Source organism: Eumetopias jubatus, unplaced genomic scaffold (genome assembly GCF_037043125.1).
Source record: "Eumetopias jubatus isolate StellerSeaLion01/CBP00866 unplaced genomic scaffold, mEumJub1_p1.0 scaffold_10, whole genome shotgun sequence".
NCBI lineage: Eukaryota > Metazoa > Chordata > Mammalia > Carnivora > Otariidae > Eumetopias > Eumetopias jubatus.
In genome coordinates, this window is record NW_028274816.1 from 3,871,847 (window position 1) to 3,889,071 (window position 17,225).

Genomic DNA, 17,225 nt, shown 5'->3' on the forward strand with positions numbered 1-17,225 from the left:
TCTCATACCAGCCTGAGTCTTACTTTTCTATAAAACATTGTCATCACTGCTTCCCCCAATCTCAAATATTCAACTTAATGGAGACAGAGAATCTTTAACTTAACATTTAATGAAAACAGAGCATTTTAACAGGTTCTATGCAGACATGGTTCTAATATTGATTTGCTGTTACCTTATTTTTTAAAAGGGGGTGGTGGTGGGGAGATACAGAGGCTAGATTAACCTGGCCCCAACGCTCAGGATCATTAACTTATGAGTTACATAACTCTGATGTCCTTGACTGTACAAAGCATCAATTGAAGCCAATAAAGCCTGTTTCTACCAACATATCAAACTTTCTTTTTGCCTTTTAAAACTATAAAATGGGCACGTACCTGAGGCATAGGCTTCAGGCCAATGGGTTTTTTAAGGGCTGCTTAAGAACCAGAATGAAGGATACATTCTCCAGTTTAAGGATACATTTTACAGTTCAAAGTATGTTCTTCCTTCTAAAAATGTGACACAAAGAATAATTTATACCAACTGCTTTTTATTATCGAGTTTCAGAAACCTTTCACAAGATGGTAAAAAAAAAGGGGGGGAGGACTTTACAACCACAGCTAATGTTTTTTTTTTTCCATTGTTCCCAGTCAGCTCCAAACCCATTGTGTGCAAAGCCCATTTTTCCATGCATCTAAATGATAGATACAGGCTATGAAATTCTTTATTCTATTTGTAGCAGCTTACGCAGGTGCAGCCAAACACAAAGCTTCAGGACAAATTGTACACAAACTTTACAATGTGGGATTTGGATTTAAAATATGAAACATAAAATCTACACAAAACTGATAAAAATCAAGCACAGATACCAGGACTGAAACTTATAACCCATGTGTGAAAGGGAGTCTTGTTTCCTTTCAAGTGCTTTATTCTGCTACAGAACAGTCAAAATGAAGATGTAAAGCTTTGTGGTTAGTTTAAATTATACACTCTGTAGATACTATACCAATTTTAAAAGTTACACATAGACCAACAGATGTCCATCAGTTCATCTGGACTGACCAGACACTCCAGCTGGATCGCTGAAAGCAAACCGGGCAAACGTGGAAAGAAAATCCACCTGTGCAATCTGTCTGCAGAGTTTACTGATGGGCACATTGAACTCCTGGCCCATGATGGCTGCTGCTTTCTTCATCAGAGCTATCGTTATAGGCTTCACGCCTCTGACCACCTCCCGAGCCCCGAGTGCTATCAAATTCTTGAAGCTCTACCTCCTCTGTGTCTCCAATTATGTTTGGAACTTCTGGTCTAGATGGCAGAAGATCTTCTAGCTCCTTCATGAAAATCAAAACAAAACAAAAAGGTTAGTTTGTGAGCTATCTTCAACTTCCCTTTGGATACAATCCAAGGTACATGCTTCTTTGAGAGTTAAAATAGATAAATCTAGTGCACTTTAAGCCAGAGATCACAAACTAATGACCCACAGATCAAATATGCAGACATCTTTTGTACAACCCAACTGCTGCTTAGAAAACAAAAAACCAGAAGTAGCTGCCAACATTTAAACGCTGGAAAATTTTACAGAAGATATGCCTTCCTGCATGGAAGGACTAATGCTAAGCTGAGAGGCTGCCTCTTCAGGTGAGGGATCTGGTGTCCAGGGAGTCCCAATCCTCCCACCACCAACTTACATCCAGTCTGCTTTAATTCTTTACTATTGCCTGCTTGGCACCATCAACATTTACACTAGCAAGATTTGTTTTTGTTGTTGTTTTTTTCTCTTTAAATTTTTTGTTATGTTAATCACCATACATCATTAGTTTTTTGTTGTTGTTGACTATTAACTTGTTTTTTTATTTCACTTACAGAAAATTTGCAAAAATAGTACAAGAATTACCATACACCTATCATATCTCCATGTTAATATTTTAGTCACATGTACATGGAATTTTTTTTCTTTTTCTGAACTGTTTGAGAATAAACTGCCTATACAGTTCCCCTTCACTTGGTGTTTTTTTTTTTAAATTTTGTATTGTTATGTTAATCACCATACATTACATCATTAGTTCTTGATGTAGTGTTCCATGATTCATTGTGTGTAACACCCAGTGCTCCATGCAGAATGTGCCCTCTTTAATACCCATCACCAGGCTAACCCATCCCCCCACCCCCTTCCCCTCTAGAACCCTCAGTTTGTTTTTCAGAGTCCATCATCTCCCATGGTTTGTCTCCAGTTGTTTTGTTTTTTAAGAGAGAGAGAAAGTGTGTGGGTGGGGGGAAAGGGAGAGAGAGAACCTGAAGCAGGTTCCACATCCAGTGAGAAGCCTGACATGGGGCTTGAAATACAGTTGGATGCTTAAGCAACTGAGCCACACAAGCACACCAAGCTTTTCTTTTAATAATCACTAGGACGGCCCAACAATCACTCAAATGTTAAAAAATCTTAGCACCAAAAACAAATCAAAGGTGACAAACACCTCATTGTTAAACTTTAAGTAATTTGTTGCTTGTATTTGAGAGAACACTTACAGAAAGCTTGTCTGGGTTGATCCAGTTGTTTTCAGGAAACTGCACATCAAACTTTATGTAGAGATCACCTTTTTCAAAGGGATTACGATACTGTGGCATTCCTTCCCCTCGAACTACACGGACACATCCTATTATTTGAGTAAGTAAAAAGGAAACTATTTGAATTTTACCCAAGAAGAAAGGTGCTCAGTAATTCTTTTTAGAGGTCACCTACTATAAAAAAATTATAAACTGAAAAACAAAACAAAAACAAAACCACATGGAATCCTGGATTAGACAAAAATCAAGATTTACCTGGTTCAATTACTTTTCCGGGGGGGTATTTCACCACAATCTGACGTCCATCAAGGTGCTTAAATGTGAACTGAAATCCACATAGAGCTTCAACAAGTCCTATCTTATATGTCATGTGCAAGTCATTCCCATCTCTCTGGAACACCTACAAATAAAGCACACAAAACACATTAAAAAAAAAAAATGAAGCCATACCCTGTTGTGCTGTGTTCCTTGAAATGATTTCAAAACCTTAATTCTACCATTCATTGTAAAAGTCAAACTGTCATCATCCCTAATTCCCTAAATTTATATAAAGAAACCTAGCTATTCTCATGTAATATGCTAGAAACATCTATCAGAAAAGCATTGGAGGGGCGCCTGGGTGGCTCAGCTGGTTAAGCATCTGCCTTCGGCTCGGGTCCTGATCCCAGAGTCCTGGGATCAAGCCCTGAATTGGGCTCCCTGCTCAGTGGGGAGTCTGCTTCTCCCTCTCCTTCTGCCCTTCCCCCTGCTGGTGCGTGCTCTCTCTCTGTCAAATAATTAAATAAAATCTTAAAAAAAAAAAAAGAAAGAAAGAAAGAAAAGGAAAGCACTGGAATTGAGAAAACTGGCTCTAATAAAGCGTAGCTGAGGCTCCAAAAAAAAAAGAACCAGGGATATTCTGCAATTGTGGCTCATTTCCTGACCCTGCCTCTGTGCAAAAAAAGGTGGACAGTCCAGCAGGATTCTGTAGAAGAGGTTCATCTTGGAAGTGCTCCCCAGACATGACTGTAACAGGGGAAGGGGAGAGCCCAAGTTCAACATAAATGGGCTCAATATCATGCTTTACACATGTACAAGTATTACCTCACCTAAAATTCAAAATTTGCTTAGATGAATATAAATCAAACAGCAGTGCCAACAGTGACTAATTACAGTATTAGTCTATGGTTTAGGTAATGCAAAGATTATTCAATAAACATCAAGTATATTTCTGAGCTTTCAACGTGTAGGAAAAATACATCCAATTTCACACATACCTGACTTATAACTTTTGCTTATTAGAATTTACAAATATCTATACTTAGCTTTTGAAATTTAAGATGAAACAAAATTCCAATGAAAGGTCACCTAGATTTTTTTCAATACAAAATAGTCTCTCCTCCAAAGAACAAAACAGATGAACATAGGAGAAGGGAAGGAAATATAAGACAAAAACAGAGAGGGAGGAAAACCGTAAGAGACTCAACAAAAGGGAAGAAGACTGCTGGAGGGGAGATGGGATAATTGGGTGATGGGCATTAAGGAGAGCAGTTGATGTAATGAGCAGCGGGTGCTATATGCAACTGATGAGGGGCGCATGGGTGGCTCAGTCGTTAAGTGTCTGCCTTCGGCTCAGGTCATGGTCCCAGGGTCCTGGGATCGAGCCCCGCATTGGGCTCCCTGCTCCGCAGGAAGCCTGCTTCTCCCTCTCCCATTCCCCCTGCTTGTGTTCCCTCTCATGCTGTGTCTGTCTAAATAAAATCTTAAAAAAAAAAAAAGCAACTGATGAATCACTGATTTCTACCCCTGAAACTAGTAATACAGTGTAAGTTAACTAAATTGAATTTAAATAAAAAAGAATAAAAAAAGACAGGGCGCCTGAGTGGCTCAGTCTGTTAAGCGTCTGCCTTCGGCTCAGGTCATGATCCCAGGGTCCTGGGATTGAGCCCCGCATCGGGCTCCCTGCTCAGCGGGAAGCCTGTTTCTCCCTCTCCCACTCCCCCTGCTTGTGTTCCCTCTCTCGCTGTCTCTCTATTAAATAAATAAAATCTTAAAAAAAAAAAAAAAAAGAATAAAAAAAGAAAGAATAATCCTGGCCAGTTAGGGAAAAGTGAAAATCTGAAAGATATCCTCTTTTCCCAAATTATCCTCCTAAATTTACCCATGAAGGAAAGTTAATCTCAAACCATTATCTTGATATGGTCCTGGACCAGCAGCCTCAGCAGCACCAGGAAACTTGTTAGGAATGCACATTCTTGGGCCACAGCCCATACCTACTCATAAGAAACCATGGAGGTGGGGCCCGGCAATCTGTAGTTTTCATACCAGGTGATTCTAATGTATGCTGAAATTGGGAACCACAGAATATATATTACCTATGTGCATTTACTCAAGTGTTTCTCACAGTGGGTGGAAAAATTAAATTCAATAAGGATTCTTTAACACAGGATGTTTAAATGTTTTTATAACTCTAAAGTGCTAGTGTTTGTGAACATCTTATAACATTATTGTTCCAAGACCCATGTATAACCAGATATCCTTTGGTTAAAGCTACATCAGAAGTAGGGAACAAGAGGCATCATGTTCTTGGAAGGAAGCTCAACTTAAAGTGATTCCAACTGAAGATATCAGGGTTGTTTTGGGGGGGCAGGGAACTGGTGGAGGGGTGAGTAGGCTAGAAAATTTGATGCTAAAGTTTGAACAGAGAATAAACAAGGACATTCAGGGAATTTTTGAAAAACCAGGTTAATGAGGAGGGACTACCAAGACCAGACAGTAAAAGATTTAAAGTGGCAATAATTTCTGGAAAACAAAGTACAGAACACAGAGAAGTGACTAACATCCCCAGATACTGTGGTTCTTTGCTGTGCAAATGCACAATTGTAGCCATTATCACTAAAACAGACATACACCTGTACTGAAAAATGAATACACATGATATAAAGCACTCTCAAAATCAAAATGTTTTTTGATCAGAAGATTTATATGTGGGGAGCCTGGGTGGCTCAGTCGATAAATGCCTGCCTTCAGCTCAGGTCATGATCCCAGGGTCTTGGGATCAAGTCCCGTATTGGGCTCCCTGCTCGGCGGGGAGCCTATTTCTCTCTCCCACTCCCCCTGCTTGTGTTCCCTCTCTCGCTGTCTCTCTCTGTCAAATAAATAAATATTTAAAAAAAGAGAGAGAGATTTATATGTTTCAGCTATAGCACCCACCCTAATCTCATGGCCTGACAATTCCTTCAGCACAAATGTTGGGAGTAAAAAAAAAAGCCCCAAACAAAATAACTACAAGTTTTTTCATGAACTAGTTGAGACTAGCCAAATTTTCTTAGAAGGTTAACATTTTCAGGGTGCCTGGGTGGCTCAGTCGGTGGAGCGTCTGACTCTTGGTTTCGATTTTGGCTAAGGTCAGGTCATGATCCCAGAGTCATGGCATTGGCCCGCATCCTGGCTCTGCGCTCACCAAGGAATCTGCTTGCAGAGATTCTCTCGCCCTCCCTCCCCACTCTGAAATAAATAAATCCTTAAAAAAAAAAAAAAGGTTGGGGCGCCTGAGTGGCTCAGTTGGTTAAGCGACTGCCTTTGGCTCAGGTCATGATCCCGGAGTCCTGGGATCGAGTCCCACATCAGGCTCCTTGCTGAGCAGGAAGCCTGCTTCTCCCTCTGACCCTCCCCACTCTCATGTACTCTCTCTCTCATTCTCGCTCTCTCAAATAAATAAATAAATCTTTAAAAAAAAAAAAGATTTAAAAAAAAAAGGTTAATATTTTCAGTGGTATTAATTAAACAAACGCCTAAATCTCAGGCTCCAATTTACTTTACTGGTCATATAGTAAAACCATGAAGTAACATCCTTTGACCTCTCACCAGCTGAACTTCCACTCTAACCTCTAACATCTCAATTTTCTACTTTAGACAGTTACATCTGCTGTCTGTTGGAAATTCCACGCAATTCCACCACCTCCAACAATTTTAAGAGGTGACCTTCTTCCAAACGCCTCCCCACAGCCCCAAGAAAGAAAAGCAGTTTATTCATGATCTCATCTGATTCTACAATATCTTTGAGGGAGGACTACCTTTGTATTTAGAAAACCAAGCCAAGCCCATGGAGCCCAAAGCTAGTAGTAAATGGGGAGTCAGAACTTAAATCCTTGCCTCCAAATCCAGTAATCTGTGTTTTAAAAATCCTAACTTAATTATGTAGCAACACTAAAGACTGAATGTAGGATAAAAAAAGGTTTCACCACCAGTCTGACATACCAAAAACTCTCCTCCAAATAAACATTACTTAACTTCTCCATTACCCTCCTGCTGCTGCATGCTACACATGATTTGGTAACTGTCCTCAAACTATTCCAATGAAAGATCAATGAAAATATCCACATGTTGTCTGTACCATCTTACAATACAGTTTATACCCAAGCATATTATAAACATCTCAATTACCTGGCTATCTTTCTGCCTTTCTGCCTTGTTACATGGTGTTGTGCATGAAAGGCATGATTGAACAAATGAAGAAATGGCTACAATGCCAGTTAACAGAGACTCTTTTAAAAGAGTTACAGCTCTTTTCCGGGCTCCTGGACGGCTCAGTCAGTTGAGTGTCCAGACTCTTGCTTCGGCTCAGGTCCTGATTGTGAGATCAAGCTCCATGTTGGGCTCTGCACTGAGTGTGGAGTCTGCTTGAGATTCTCTCTCCCTCTGCCCCTCCCCCACCTCTCTTTCTCAAATAAATAAATTAATCTTTTGGGGGAAAACAAAAGAGTTACAAATATTTCAACCTATAAGACCCTAAGGCAGAATTCTAGGAATTACTATTTTTTAGCAAGCAAGAAGCCCTTGCTCTTTGTAGGTTTGGCAATATCCACAAAGAGCCTAGATATATATATAGTAATTTATAGCTTTGCTAAGGTAAGAAATTTATCCTGAGAAAGGTTAGTATAGGAGAGCAAGCCACAATCTAGTTAGAGAATTAATCTAACCAATCTAATTCCCAGAATCTACATCTCAATATGGCTTTACTCTATCAGATTCTTTAAGTGATTTTCAAAATTTACTTTATTTGTAGAAATCACCATCAAAAGAGAAAATTTTAGTAGAAACTAAAAAGGTGGTTGACTTGTGATATAAGGATCTTCAGAGAAACTCAAGTCAATGTGGTCAAGTACAATGACAGAACCCTGTCAAAAGTCAGAATCTGGGTGATTACTAAAGAGGTTTCCTGAATAGCTCCAGTCTTCAAGAATAAAGGCCCACAGTATACTCTATAGCACATTAAAAAATACATGTGTGGGGGCACCTGAGTGGCTCATTCGGTAAACTGTCTGCCTCCGGCTCAGGTCACGATCCCGGGATCCTGGGATCGAGTCCCGCATCAGGCTCCCTACTCAGCAGGGAACCTGCTTCTCCCTCTCCCTTTGCTGCTCCCCCTGCTTGTGCTCTCTTGCTCGGTCAAATAAATAAAATCTTAAAAAAACACGTGCAATGGTATAATCAAAATAACATACACTAGATCAGATCGTTGGACCAGTTAATTATGCCTTGTACACATACAATATATACCCAGATTATTTTTTTTAAGATTTTATTTGAGAGAGAGAACATGCCCGTTCGAGCACAAGCAGGGGCAGAGGGAGAGGGAGAAGCAGACTCTCAACTGAGCAGGAAGGCTGATTCGGGCTCGATCCCAGGACCCCAAGATCATGACCTGAGTGCAAGGCAGATGCTTAACCAACTGAGTCACCCAGGTGCCTCCAAAATAATTTTTCTTAAACTGCAGAACCTTTTAAGAAAAGCTCACATGGTTAACACAATATGTAAAAACTAATCAAGAGAGCAGCACTGGAGACTGAAGCCCTATCTCATCCCCTATCAAAGGAGTTTCACAATGAAAAATAAGCTGCCTTAGATAATCTGGTCCAATGCCCTTTTCTTTTTTTTTTTTAAGATTTATTAGAGAGAGAGAGAGACAGTGAGAGAGGGAACACAAGCACGGGGAGTGGGAGAGGGAGAAGCAGACTTCCCGCTGAGCAGGGAGCCCGATGTGGGGCTCGATCCCAGGACCCTGGGATCATGACCTGAGCTGAAGGCAGATGCTTAATGTCACCCAAGCGCCCCAATGCCCTTATTTTCATACAAGGAAACTGGGGTATAACCACAACAGGATTACTTAAGATTATAGTGCTAATCAATGGCTGAGCTGGAACCAAAACTGACTCCTTTTCAGTGCTTCTGAAAGCACCTGCCTTGTTGGTCTACTAAGCAAGTCAGTTCTTATAAACTCAGCCCAACCACTTAACTTCATTTATGTTCAATGTTGTTCCAGAGAACCCAAAAAGATCTAACCTGTATCTTGACCATAAGACCCATTTCTGAATAAAACAAAAATCAAACAAACAAAAAGGAAATTACCTCATGTTCCTTCTCTTGTAGCAAAAGAACAATGTCTCCTGGTTCCACTCCTGGGGCCTGATCTGCTTCCCCAGTGAATGTAATTCTCTGTCCATGTTTCATGCCTTTGTCTACGTGGACTTCAAGAATCTTGACTTCTTTAATTACCTTCTTCCCCTCACATTTTTTACAGCGGTCCTTTTCATTAATTACCTCTCCTAGAAAGAGAGAACATTAAAACTTCCAGCAAGACTATTACATTGCACTCTTAAGATACGTCTTAATAATGTTTTTATTCAAGGGGAGTAAGTCAGACGGGGAGACGAACCATGAAAGACGATAAGACTCTGAAAAACAAACAGGGTTCTAGAGGGGAGGAATGTAGGGGGATGGGTTAGCCTGGTGATGGGTATTAAAGACGGCACATTCTGCATGGAGCACTGGGTGTTATGCACAAACAATGAATCATGGAACAATACATCAAAAACTAATGATGTAAAAAAAAAACTAATGATGTAATATATGGTGATTAACATAATAAAAAATTAAAACTGTTTTTATTCATTAAATAAATGTTCTGCATTTAATTGCTAAAGTTTTATTTATTTTTATTTTATATATTTTTTTAAAGATTTTATTTATTCATTTGAGACACAGGGAGAGAGAGAGCACGAGCAGGGGGAGAGGCAGAGGCAAAAGCAGTCTCCCCACTGAGCCAGGAGCCCGATGTGGGGCTCAATCCCAGGACCCTGGGATCATGACCTGAGCTGAAGGCAGACACTTAACAATCTGAGCCACCCAGGTGCCCCTAAAGTTTTGTTTAAATTATCATTCTTAATAACAGAAACTCACATCTTACTACAGGTTACCTGAAGGACCCAGCAACCTGGTTCCCTCTATTTCAGAGAAGAAATGTATGAGAAATGTAATGTATCTTAAACAATACTCTCTTGGCTCCTGACTCTATTTCCTAAAGTTAAAACAAAGCCTAAGGTTCAAGGAAAAAAAATGGGTGGGCAAATGCTGAAGCTTCTACAAATGCTACCTCCTTTTTGTTTTCAGGCTTAGTTTCACGTAAGTTTAACTCTGCTGACAGAGACAACCCAAATAAAAACTTAAATATCTTTTATGGCTCATTATTACATTGTATAGTTGGTAGGAGATTTTATTTATTTCCTAGGCTAACCCCTGCTCAGATGTCCTATTACGGATCTTCCTTTTATTTAGGTATGCTATCACTGAGAAGTTTCCAAAACCAATTAAGAAATGGCTAAATTTTAGCTGACACTGAGTACCCCCATACCACGTTTAGGACAACACAACTTCTTTTCTATGTGTTCTTCTGAAACATTTAATTAGTGTTATAATAAAACTGAAGCTCTACATGTGAAAAAATAGCATTGATTTCTACTGGCTGATTATTGGCACACTTTAATGCTTAGGTAACATGTATTATTAATGACTTCAGGGACTATTTCTAGAACACTGCTTTCAAAAAGTATGTTCTGCAAAACACCAGTTCCTCATCACGGAATGGTACATGGGTAAAGATTTCAGTAATCTTTGGTTTCTTGATAGCAGGAACTGTTAAGAGGCTTTAATAAGGTAAAGTGCACTGAGACTTTCCAGGAGGGGAATATAATACGCAGTTTCTCCATTATTTCACCACTTCCTGGAGTAATTTGGAAAAAGATGCTCTAGAACTGTGCTGTCCAATATGGTAGCCACCAGCCATCTGTGACTATTTAAAGTTTAAATTAATTAAAATTAAAAATTCAGTTCCTCAGTCACACTAGCTACATTTCATGTACTGAATAGTCACAGGTGGCCAGTGGTGACCATACTTGACATTGCATATATAGAACATTTCCATCACTGTAGAAAAATTTTACTAGATGGCACTGCTCTAGAACAGGGTCTGGTAAACTAAAACCCACAGGCCAAATTGGGTATGCCGCCCTTGTTTTTCTAAGAAATGTTTAACTGGAAGTCACTCATGCCCATTTGGTTATATACTGTCTATGGCTAAAAAGCACTACAAGGACAGAGGTAGTAGTTTCAGAAATCACTCTGAGCCTAAGTATTTCAATTCAAAACCTAAAGTATTTACTTCTGTGAGAAGAGCTTCAATTCCCCTTATCTATCCTTAAAAGCTAGCTAAAGCTTACAGTAAAATCCTCCACTTATCAGAATGATAACTAAACAATTTGTTGTCTCCCTCTTTATCAAATATAACCTTTAAAAATATAAAGGGACAACGACTTTGCCCATCCTTTCAGAACTAAAGACTAACATTTCACTGAACATAATACAGATTTACTGTGTTCATTGGGCCTATGCATAATAGAGTAACTATTTTCACATTCTTCTTTTAGAACACTGTATTTTTTCTTTAATAAGATGAATACAAACACGTTAAAAAAAAATTGTGAGTCTCTCCAATTCTTGCATTTCCAATCCATTTCAACATAAAAGCAGAGAAGTACTGGCATGCATACCTTCTCCATTACAGTCAGAACACACAGACTGCATCTGTTGTACCATTCCTGGAGCCAGCTGTCTGATCATGATGCGTACACCTCGACCCCGACAAGCACTACACTTCTGAACAGCTCCAGACTTTCCACCTTGGCTAAAGCAAGCAAATATATAAATTAGATTTTTGCCCAAGGACCATTCCATTGGCCATGACAAACAGGAAATGTGCTTTTCACCTTCATCTTCAACCCCCAATGACTAGTATTTAAACTTTCAAATGTATCAGAAAATGTTCTGTGTTGGGTAGTTTAAATCATGAACAATTTTTACCTGGTATAGACTAAATGTGCCACTGAAAGAACAGATGGAAATTTATTTCATAAACCTGAACACACACTTACCCACTGCATGCACTACAGAGTACATTCTTGCTAAGTTGTAGTTTGGTTGTCTTGCCATTATACAGATCTTCTAAAGACACTCTGGGGAGAAAAGAATTAGGTCCAATCAAATTTTGCCAAGTTCTCCTAAATACAAAATATAAATGACCGCTGATACAGCAACACTCTGGGGAGAAAAGAATTAGGTCCAATCAAATTTTGCCAAGTTCTCCTAAATACAAAATATAAATGACCGCTGATACAGCAAATTCCACTATAACCTTTTAAAGAATTCAAAATCATCTTACATTAATTAAGTCAACTGATTGAAGTTTTATTTTGTGGCTCAAATTAGCAGAAGACTTTTATGATTATGGACAGTATCTATGGTGCTCAAAGCCACAACCTATAGGATCAGGCTAACAATTTGTTATGCTACATATTCTGACAGAGCTGATAACTGAACAAACTCAAGCACCACAACCTTCTTCTGGCCTCAGGCAGGAGGGCCCTCCATCTAATCCAATCCTCTGAATGAGGTACAATTATTATCCTCATTTTACAAGACAAAACTCAAGAGAGAGGTTAACTTGCCTTACTTGATCACATAGGCAGCTTGGTTCCAGAGTCCATGCTCTTCTAAAGGCTTTGCTCCCCCCAAGGACAATTTTTAGAAAGGTGACAAAGTTATATTACAACTTAGGGGAGTTCTATGCAACTTAGATAGCGTATGTCTCAAAAACAAAACAAAAGTAACCTTATCAGCAGTGTGACAGAGAGGAGGGAAAGGTTTTCAACAGGGAGCCTAGAAGTTTAATAGGTCTTAAGGACCCACTGACTTATAATCAAAACTATATATTTGAACTTTTCCCAAATTTCCAAAGGGATCTATGATCAAAAAAAAAAGACAGTTTAAAAGCCTATTAAAAATGCCTGATAAAACCCAATTCGCTTTTATATAGCATATTTGAATTACAGGACCATTCATTTCCAAACTAACCTCAAAAAAATCTATGTATATCAAGTCTCAAAAATACTATTCATTTAGGATCTGAAAGCAATGCTTTTAATGCGGTTTTACCCTTCTCACTGTGTTTTTAAAACTCCTTTAGCAGTGAAGATTTACTTTAAAATAGAGGAACAATTGTTAAAAGTATTTTGCAAAACACCTATACTATTTATTTTGTGGTATTCAAACTTTCCCCAAATCATTATTTCAAACTTAAATTTATACGTTCCAGGCAGTATAAGAATAAAACACTGATGGACAAAACTTTAGCAACACTTTCAAATAATAACATAGCTACAGCTTAATCAGACAAAAGCAACTGGCTGCATCTGTCTTTTATACTCATAACAATCTTTAACCAAATCATATACAGAAAACAAAGAGGTAGATCTTTTCCTCCTTACATATTAAATTACACTTAGTATGCAAAACCACTACCTAAGAGGCCAGAAAAACACACACTTCAACAAACATGGCCAATGTGGGTAATGGTCTGGCCAAGCTGGCACTCTCCACCAATGGTGCTAAACTGGCACAATCCTTTACAAGGCAATTTAGTTGTATTTATCAGCCTCAAAACACTGATGCCTGCCTGGGAATCTCTGCCAAGAAAAGACAAAGCTGTATATAAAGATACTCAAAGCAGCTACTTATTACAGAAAAAAATTGGCAACATCCTCTAGAAAAGGTGAATGCTTGAATAAATCATGGAATTGAATATTATAAAGACACCCAAAATGCAATTTTATAATAGGTAAATTTTAAATAATGTTAAAAGAAAATAGCATTTACCGTATACAATGAAAAAAATTTTAAAGTGAGTATTAAGAATTTATTAAAATACAGCAAGTACTTTCTTGATCTTATTTACTTCTTAAATCACTTTTGTATCAAAGAAAAAAGAACTAATCACACTGTACAACTATTACACTTGGAATAACATCCAAATGATAATTTCTGAGGATAAATTCTTTTAAAATACAAATTTAAGAATGAGATCCAAACAATGTAGTTTACACTTCCTCTAATCTACTCAAACATATAAACTAGGTAATATGAAATATTTTAAATAAACACTTGAAAGTCTATGGCGTTTGCTAGTAAAACCATTATTGGTTCATGAAAAGAGGATAAAAGACCTCACAAACCTTGCAAAATAAAATAGCAATTTTCATATTGTAGAGGGCTCATGGGCTCACAGTCTAAGACCAAGGTCAGACACCATTCATATGTTGGCAGTTTAATGTCAGGCTAGAAGCCAGCAAGCTCCATGGAAACCAATTTAGGAGAGTTCACATGGAGGATCAAGTAATGAGTGACTGTAACATGTAAACAAACTAGTCAGAGTCACTCACTGTGTTAAGTTTTTAAATAAAAAGTAACTTGGAAAATTTAAATACTTAAAAAGAAAATAATCTTCATAATTGTAGTTTTAAATCACATAGTAACAAGTGGCTTCAGACCAATATAACAAAACCATCTGCCTCCTCTGTAGAAATATCAAACATCCTTTAAGATCTATAGCAAAATACAAACACCCAGGTTATCAAATTTAATTTAGTCACCCAATGAGGACAGTAAGGAAATGGAAGATTTTTTTTCTGACAACAGGATTTTTTGGTATCTTTATTAAGCATTATTACTTGAAAAAATAGTACTTAATATTTTTTTAAAAAAGAAAAAAAGATATTCACTTAAGTGGATGCATCATGTCTTCTCCTCTTCTTCTGCCATTTCGACTTCTACTCTGATTGCCCATGAAGCCGAACAATCCCCCACCAAAAATGTGAGAGAAAATATCATCCATGCCACCACCTCCACCGCTACCTTCCCGAAGACCTTGTTCTCCATATCTGTCATATAATTCACGCTTCTCAGGATTTGACAGTACTTCATATGCAAAACTGATTTCTTTGAACTATAAAAGAAAAAAAAGTAACAAGGAAAACAACTGGATTTTTTTTTTTTAAATCTCAATCACTTTACTTATTTTTTTAGAATGAAAGAGAGAGAGAGCACATGAGAGGGGGGAGGGTCAGAGGGAGAAGCAGACTCCAGCCCAGCAGGGAGCCCGATGCGGGACTCGATCCAGGGACTCCAGGATCATGACCTGAGCTGAAGACACTCGCTTAACCAACAGAGCCACCCAGGCGCCCACAACTGGATTTTCAAGTAGAGGAGTGGGGCAAAGGCCACAGGAATCTGGAATCCAATTATTCTAACAAAAGCTATAAATTACCTTTGGTTTGATTCTGGTCCTATCTCCCACCTACCACTGCCAGGAATGTTAGCATTCCCATTACAAAACCAAAACACTCTTCATGTAAAAATTTGGCTCTATGGTAAGAGATGGGACTTTTCTTGACAACATTCCTTTTTTCAAGCAGGGCAATTTAAAACTGAAACCTCATGGGGAAAAGTCTCAAATAACTTACTTTGTCACCAGCATTTGGATTCTTATCAGGATGGTATTCCTTGGCTAACTTTCTGTATGCCTTCAATAAAAAAGAAAATTAAAATAAAAAAAAGGTTACATACAAAATCTGATTTAAAGATTTATGAGTACTAAATATCCATTTTTCTGAGAAGCAATGTTTTAAAATCACAACCTTCCAAAAACATCTTTTATTCACTGAGACTGACAAATTGGATTCGTTAGGCTGAGAAAATATCTCAATATTGTTTACTAATTTATCCACCTCAATACTGTTTACTCACTAACGAAAAACAAAATATTGAAATTTCATATTTTCACTATTGTCAAATGTCTTTGATGGCCAGTAACCAGACCAAGAAGACTCTAATGAACGCTAAAGAAATGATCGTTAAGTTTGTTAAAACTGCGAAACATTTTAACTAAAAATTAAGCTAAGGTAAGAACCTCTGCTCAGGGAGGATGGCTCCTGCCTTCCCTCTAATTGAAACATCAAGAGAAGCTCCTCTTATTTTTTCATATGGCGGATTAATTAGGGTATTAATTAACTGGAGTAACTTCAGTCTTCCTGAAGTTGCATACATTTAGGTGGCTAGAATATACAACACTTAAGTCTTTATTCACAGACACATGAATTATATAATACAGACTAGCATTTCCGGTAAGGTAACAGGAAGTCCATTTTACTCTCAACTCTACCCGTCCCGATGCCTAAGGAGCAGTCTCATTTTTTCTCAGCTTACAAATTTGGATACTCTAAGCTCGGTGAAGACCGAGTAGGGCTCAAATGCCGCAAGTGCTCTGAAATCCTGAGATCAAAGATTCGCAGCATTGCAGACAGCAATAAGACCTTATATTTATTTTTAGTGTACACTCAGGTGTTTGGCTGGTAACCACCGCTTATTCCTGAACCGAGTACAGAAACATCTAGGTTACCTGCCCACAGAACAATACACCCAAACAGAGACCCACTGGGCGGCGGGCGAAGGAGGAAGAGTGGGAGGTGCTCCTGCGGCTGCGGCACCCAGGAAACATCCCCAACTGCCCGGAGGCGCCGGCGGGGGCGGCCTCAACCCTCCCACCAGGCCCCAGACCCAGCCCGGACTCGGCTCCAAAGCCGACGACCGCGGCGTGGACAACTTCTCCCCCGAAGCCGGGATGCGCTGCGCGCCTCTGTCCAACCTGTTTTTCCAGGGTGATGACCTCCGCGCGGGGAGGGCCGCGCAGGCTGCAGCCTCCCGGGAGCGCCCGGCCTCCGGCGCCCGCCGGGGGAGGGAGGAAGGAAGCGTTCTCGTCGTGTTTGCGCAGGGGTGGGTTTTATTTGCTGCATTTGCGGGCAGGCGGGGCCGACGGCCCAAGGTCAGCCGAGGCCGGTCTCGCTGACGCCGCCGCCCCCCAGCCTGAACCCGCCACGTCCGGCTCCGGCTCGTGGGCAGCCCCGTAGCGCGGCCTGGCCGCTTCAGCCGAGCAGGCCCGCGCCCCTCACACCCTGCCCGGCCATCCCGCTCCCCACTACCTTCTTCAGCTCGTTCTCGCTGGCGCCGGGCGGGACGCCCAGGATGTCGTATAGCTTGGTGTCGGCCACGTTTGCCATGGCGGCCGGCCTGGCAGCGCTTAGGGAAGAAGGCGACGGAGCGGACGGAGCGCAGCCAGGCCCACAGCGGCGTCGGCGGCAGCGCAGGCCGAGGAAGACAGCGAGGGGGAAGAGGGGCGGGGCTGAACTTTGACCCGGCGCACGGCGCGCCGTGACGTCGCTGCGCGGAGTCCGCCCCTGAGCCCTCGGCCCCGGCCATTGGGGGGTCGTGGTGGTGAAGGACCCGGCGGAAGGTTCGCTTCTCCTCAGGGTCCAGTCACCGGGGCGGGGTCCAGCATAGAAACTGAGAGAACTGTAACCCGCGCTTTCCAAGAATTCGGCTCTCTGCGAAAGGCGTTTTTGGAGGGTGCTGAGGGGATGAAGAGGCCACCCGCTAGGTCAGCTTCGAGTCCGGCGGGCGAGAAAACCAGGCCC

At 40.3% G+C, this 17,225-nt stretch overlaps 1 protein-coding gene across 1 annotated transcript; it reads right to left on the reverse strand.

Moving 5' to 3' along the window:
- Nucleotides 1-509: 509 nt before the first annotated feature.
- On the reverse strand, nucleotides 510-16,934 carry DNAJA2 (DnaJ heat shock protein family (Hsp40) member A2). Its single transcript, XM_028091247.2, has 9 exons — nucleotides 16,734-16,934; nucleotides 15,219-15,278; nucleotides 14,478-14,701; nucleotides 11,796-11,876; nucleotides 11,415-11,548; nucleotides 8,938-9,134; nucleotides 2,803-2,947; nucleotides 2,509-2,636; nucleotides 510-1,313 (listed from the first exon to the last, which is right to left on the reverse strand). Exons 1-9 carry the CDS (start codon nucleotides 16,809-16,811, stop codon nucleotides 1,122-1,124), a joined length of 1,239 nt encoding a protein of 412 aa, XP_027947048.1. The 5' UTR covers nucleotides 16,812-16,934; the 3' UTR covers nucleotides 510-1,121.
- Between the last annotated feature and the right edge of the window lie 291 nt (nucleotides 16,935-17,225).

Excerpts from the sequence above, each read along its gene's own strand:
- DNAJA2 (XM_028091247.2), bottom strand. The coding sequence starts at position 16,811 with ATGGCAAACGTGGCCGACACCAAGCTATACGACATCCTGGGCGTCCCG. Across the intron at positions 11,877-14,477 it reads GACATGATGCATCCACTTAA|AGTGTCTTTAGAAGATCTGT; the intron begins GTGAATATCTTT and ends TTTTCTCCCCAG. Across the intron at positions 1,314-2,508 it reads TCAACCCAGACAAGCTTTCT|GAGCTAGAAGATCTTCTGCC; the intron begins GTAAGTGTTCTC and ends ATTTTCATGAAG.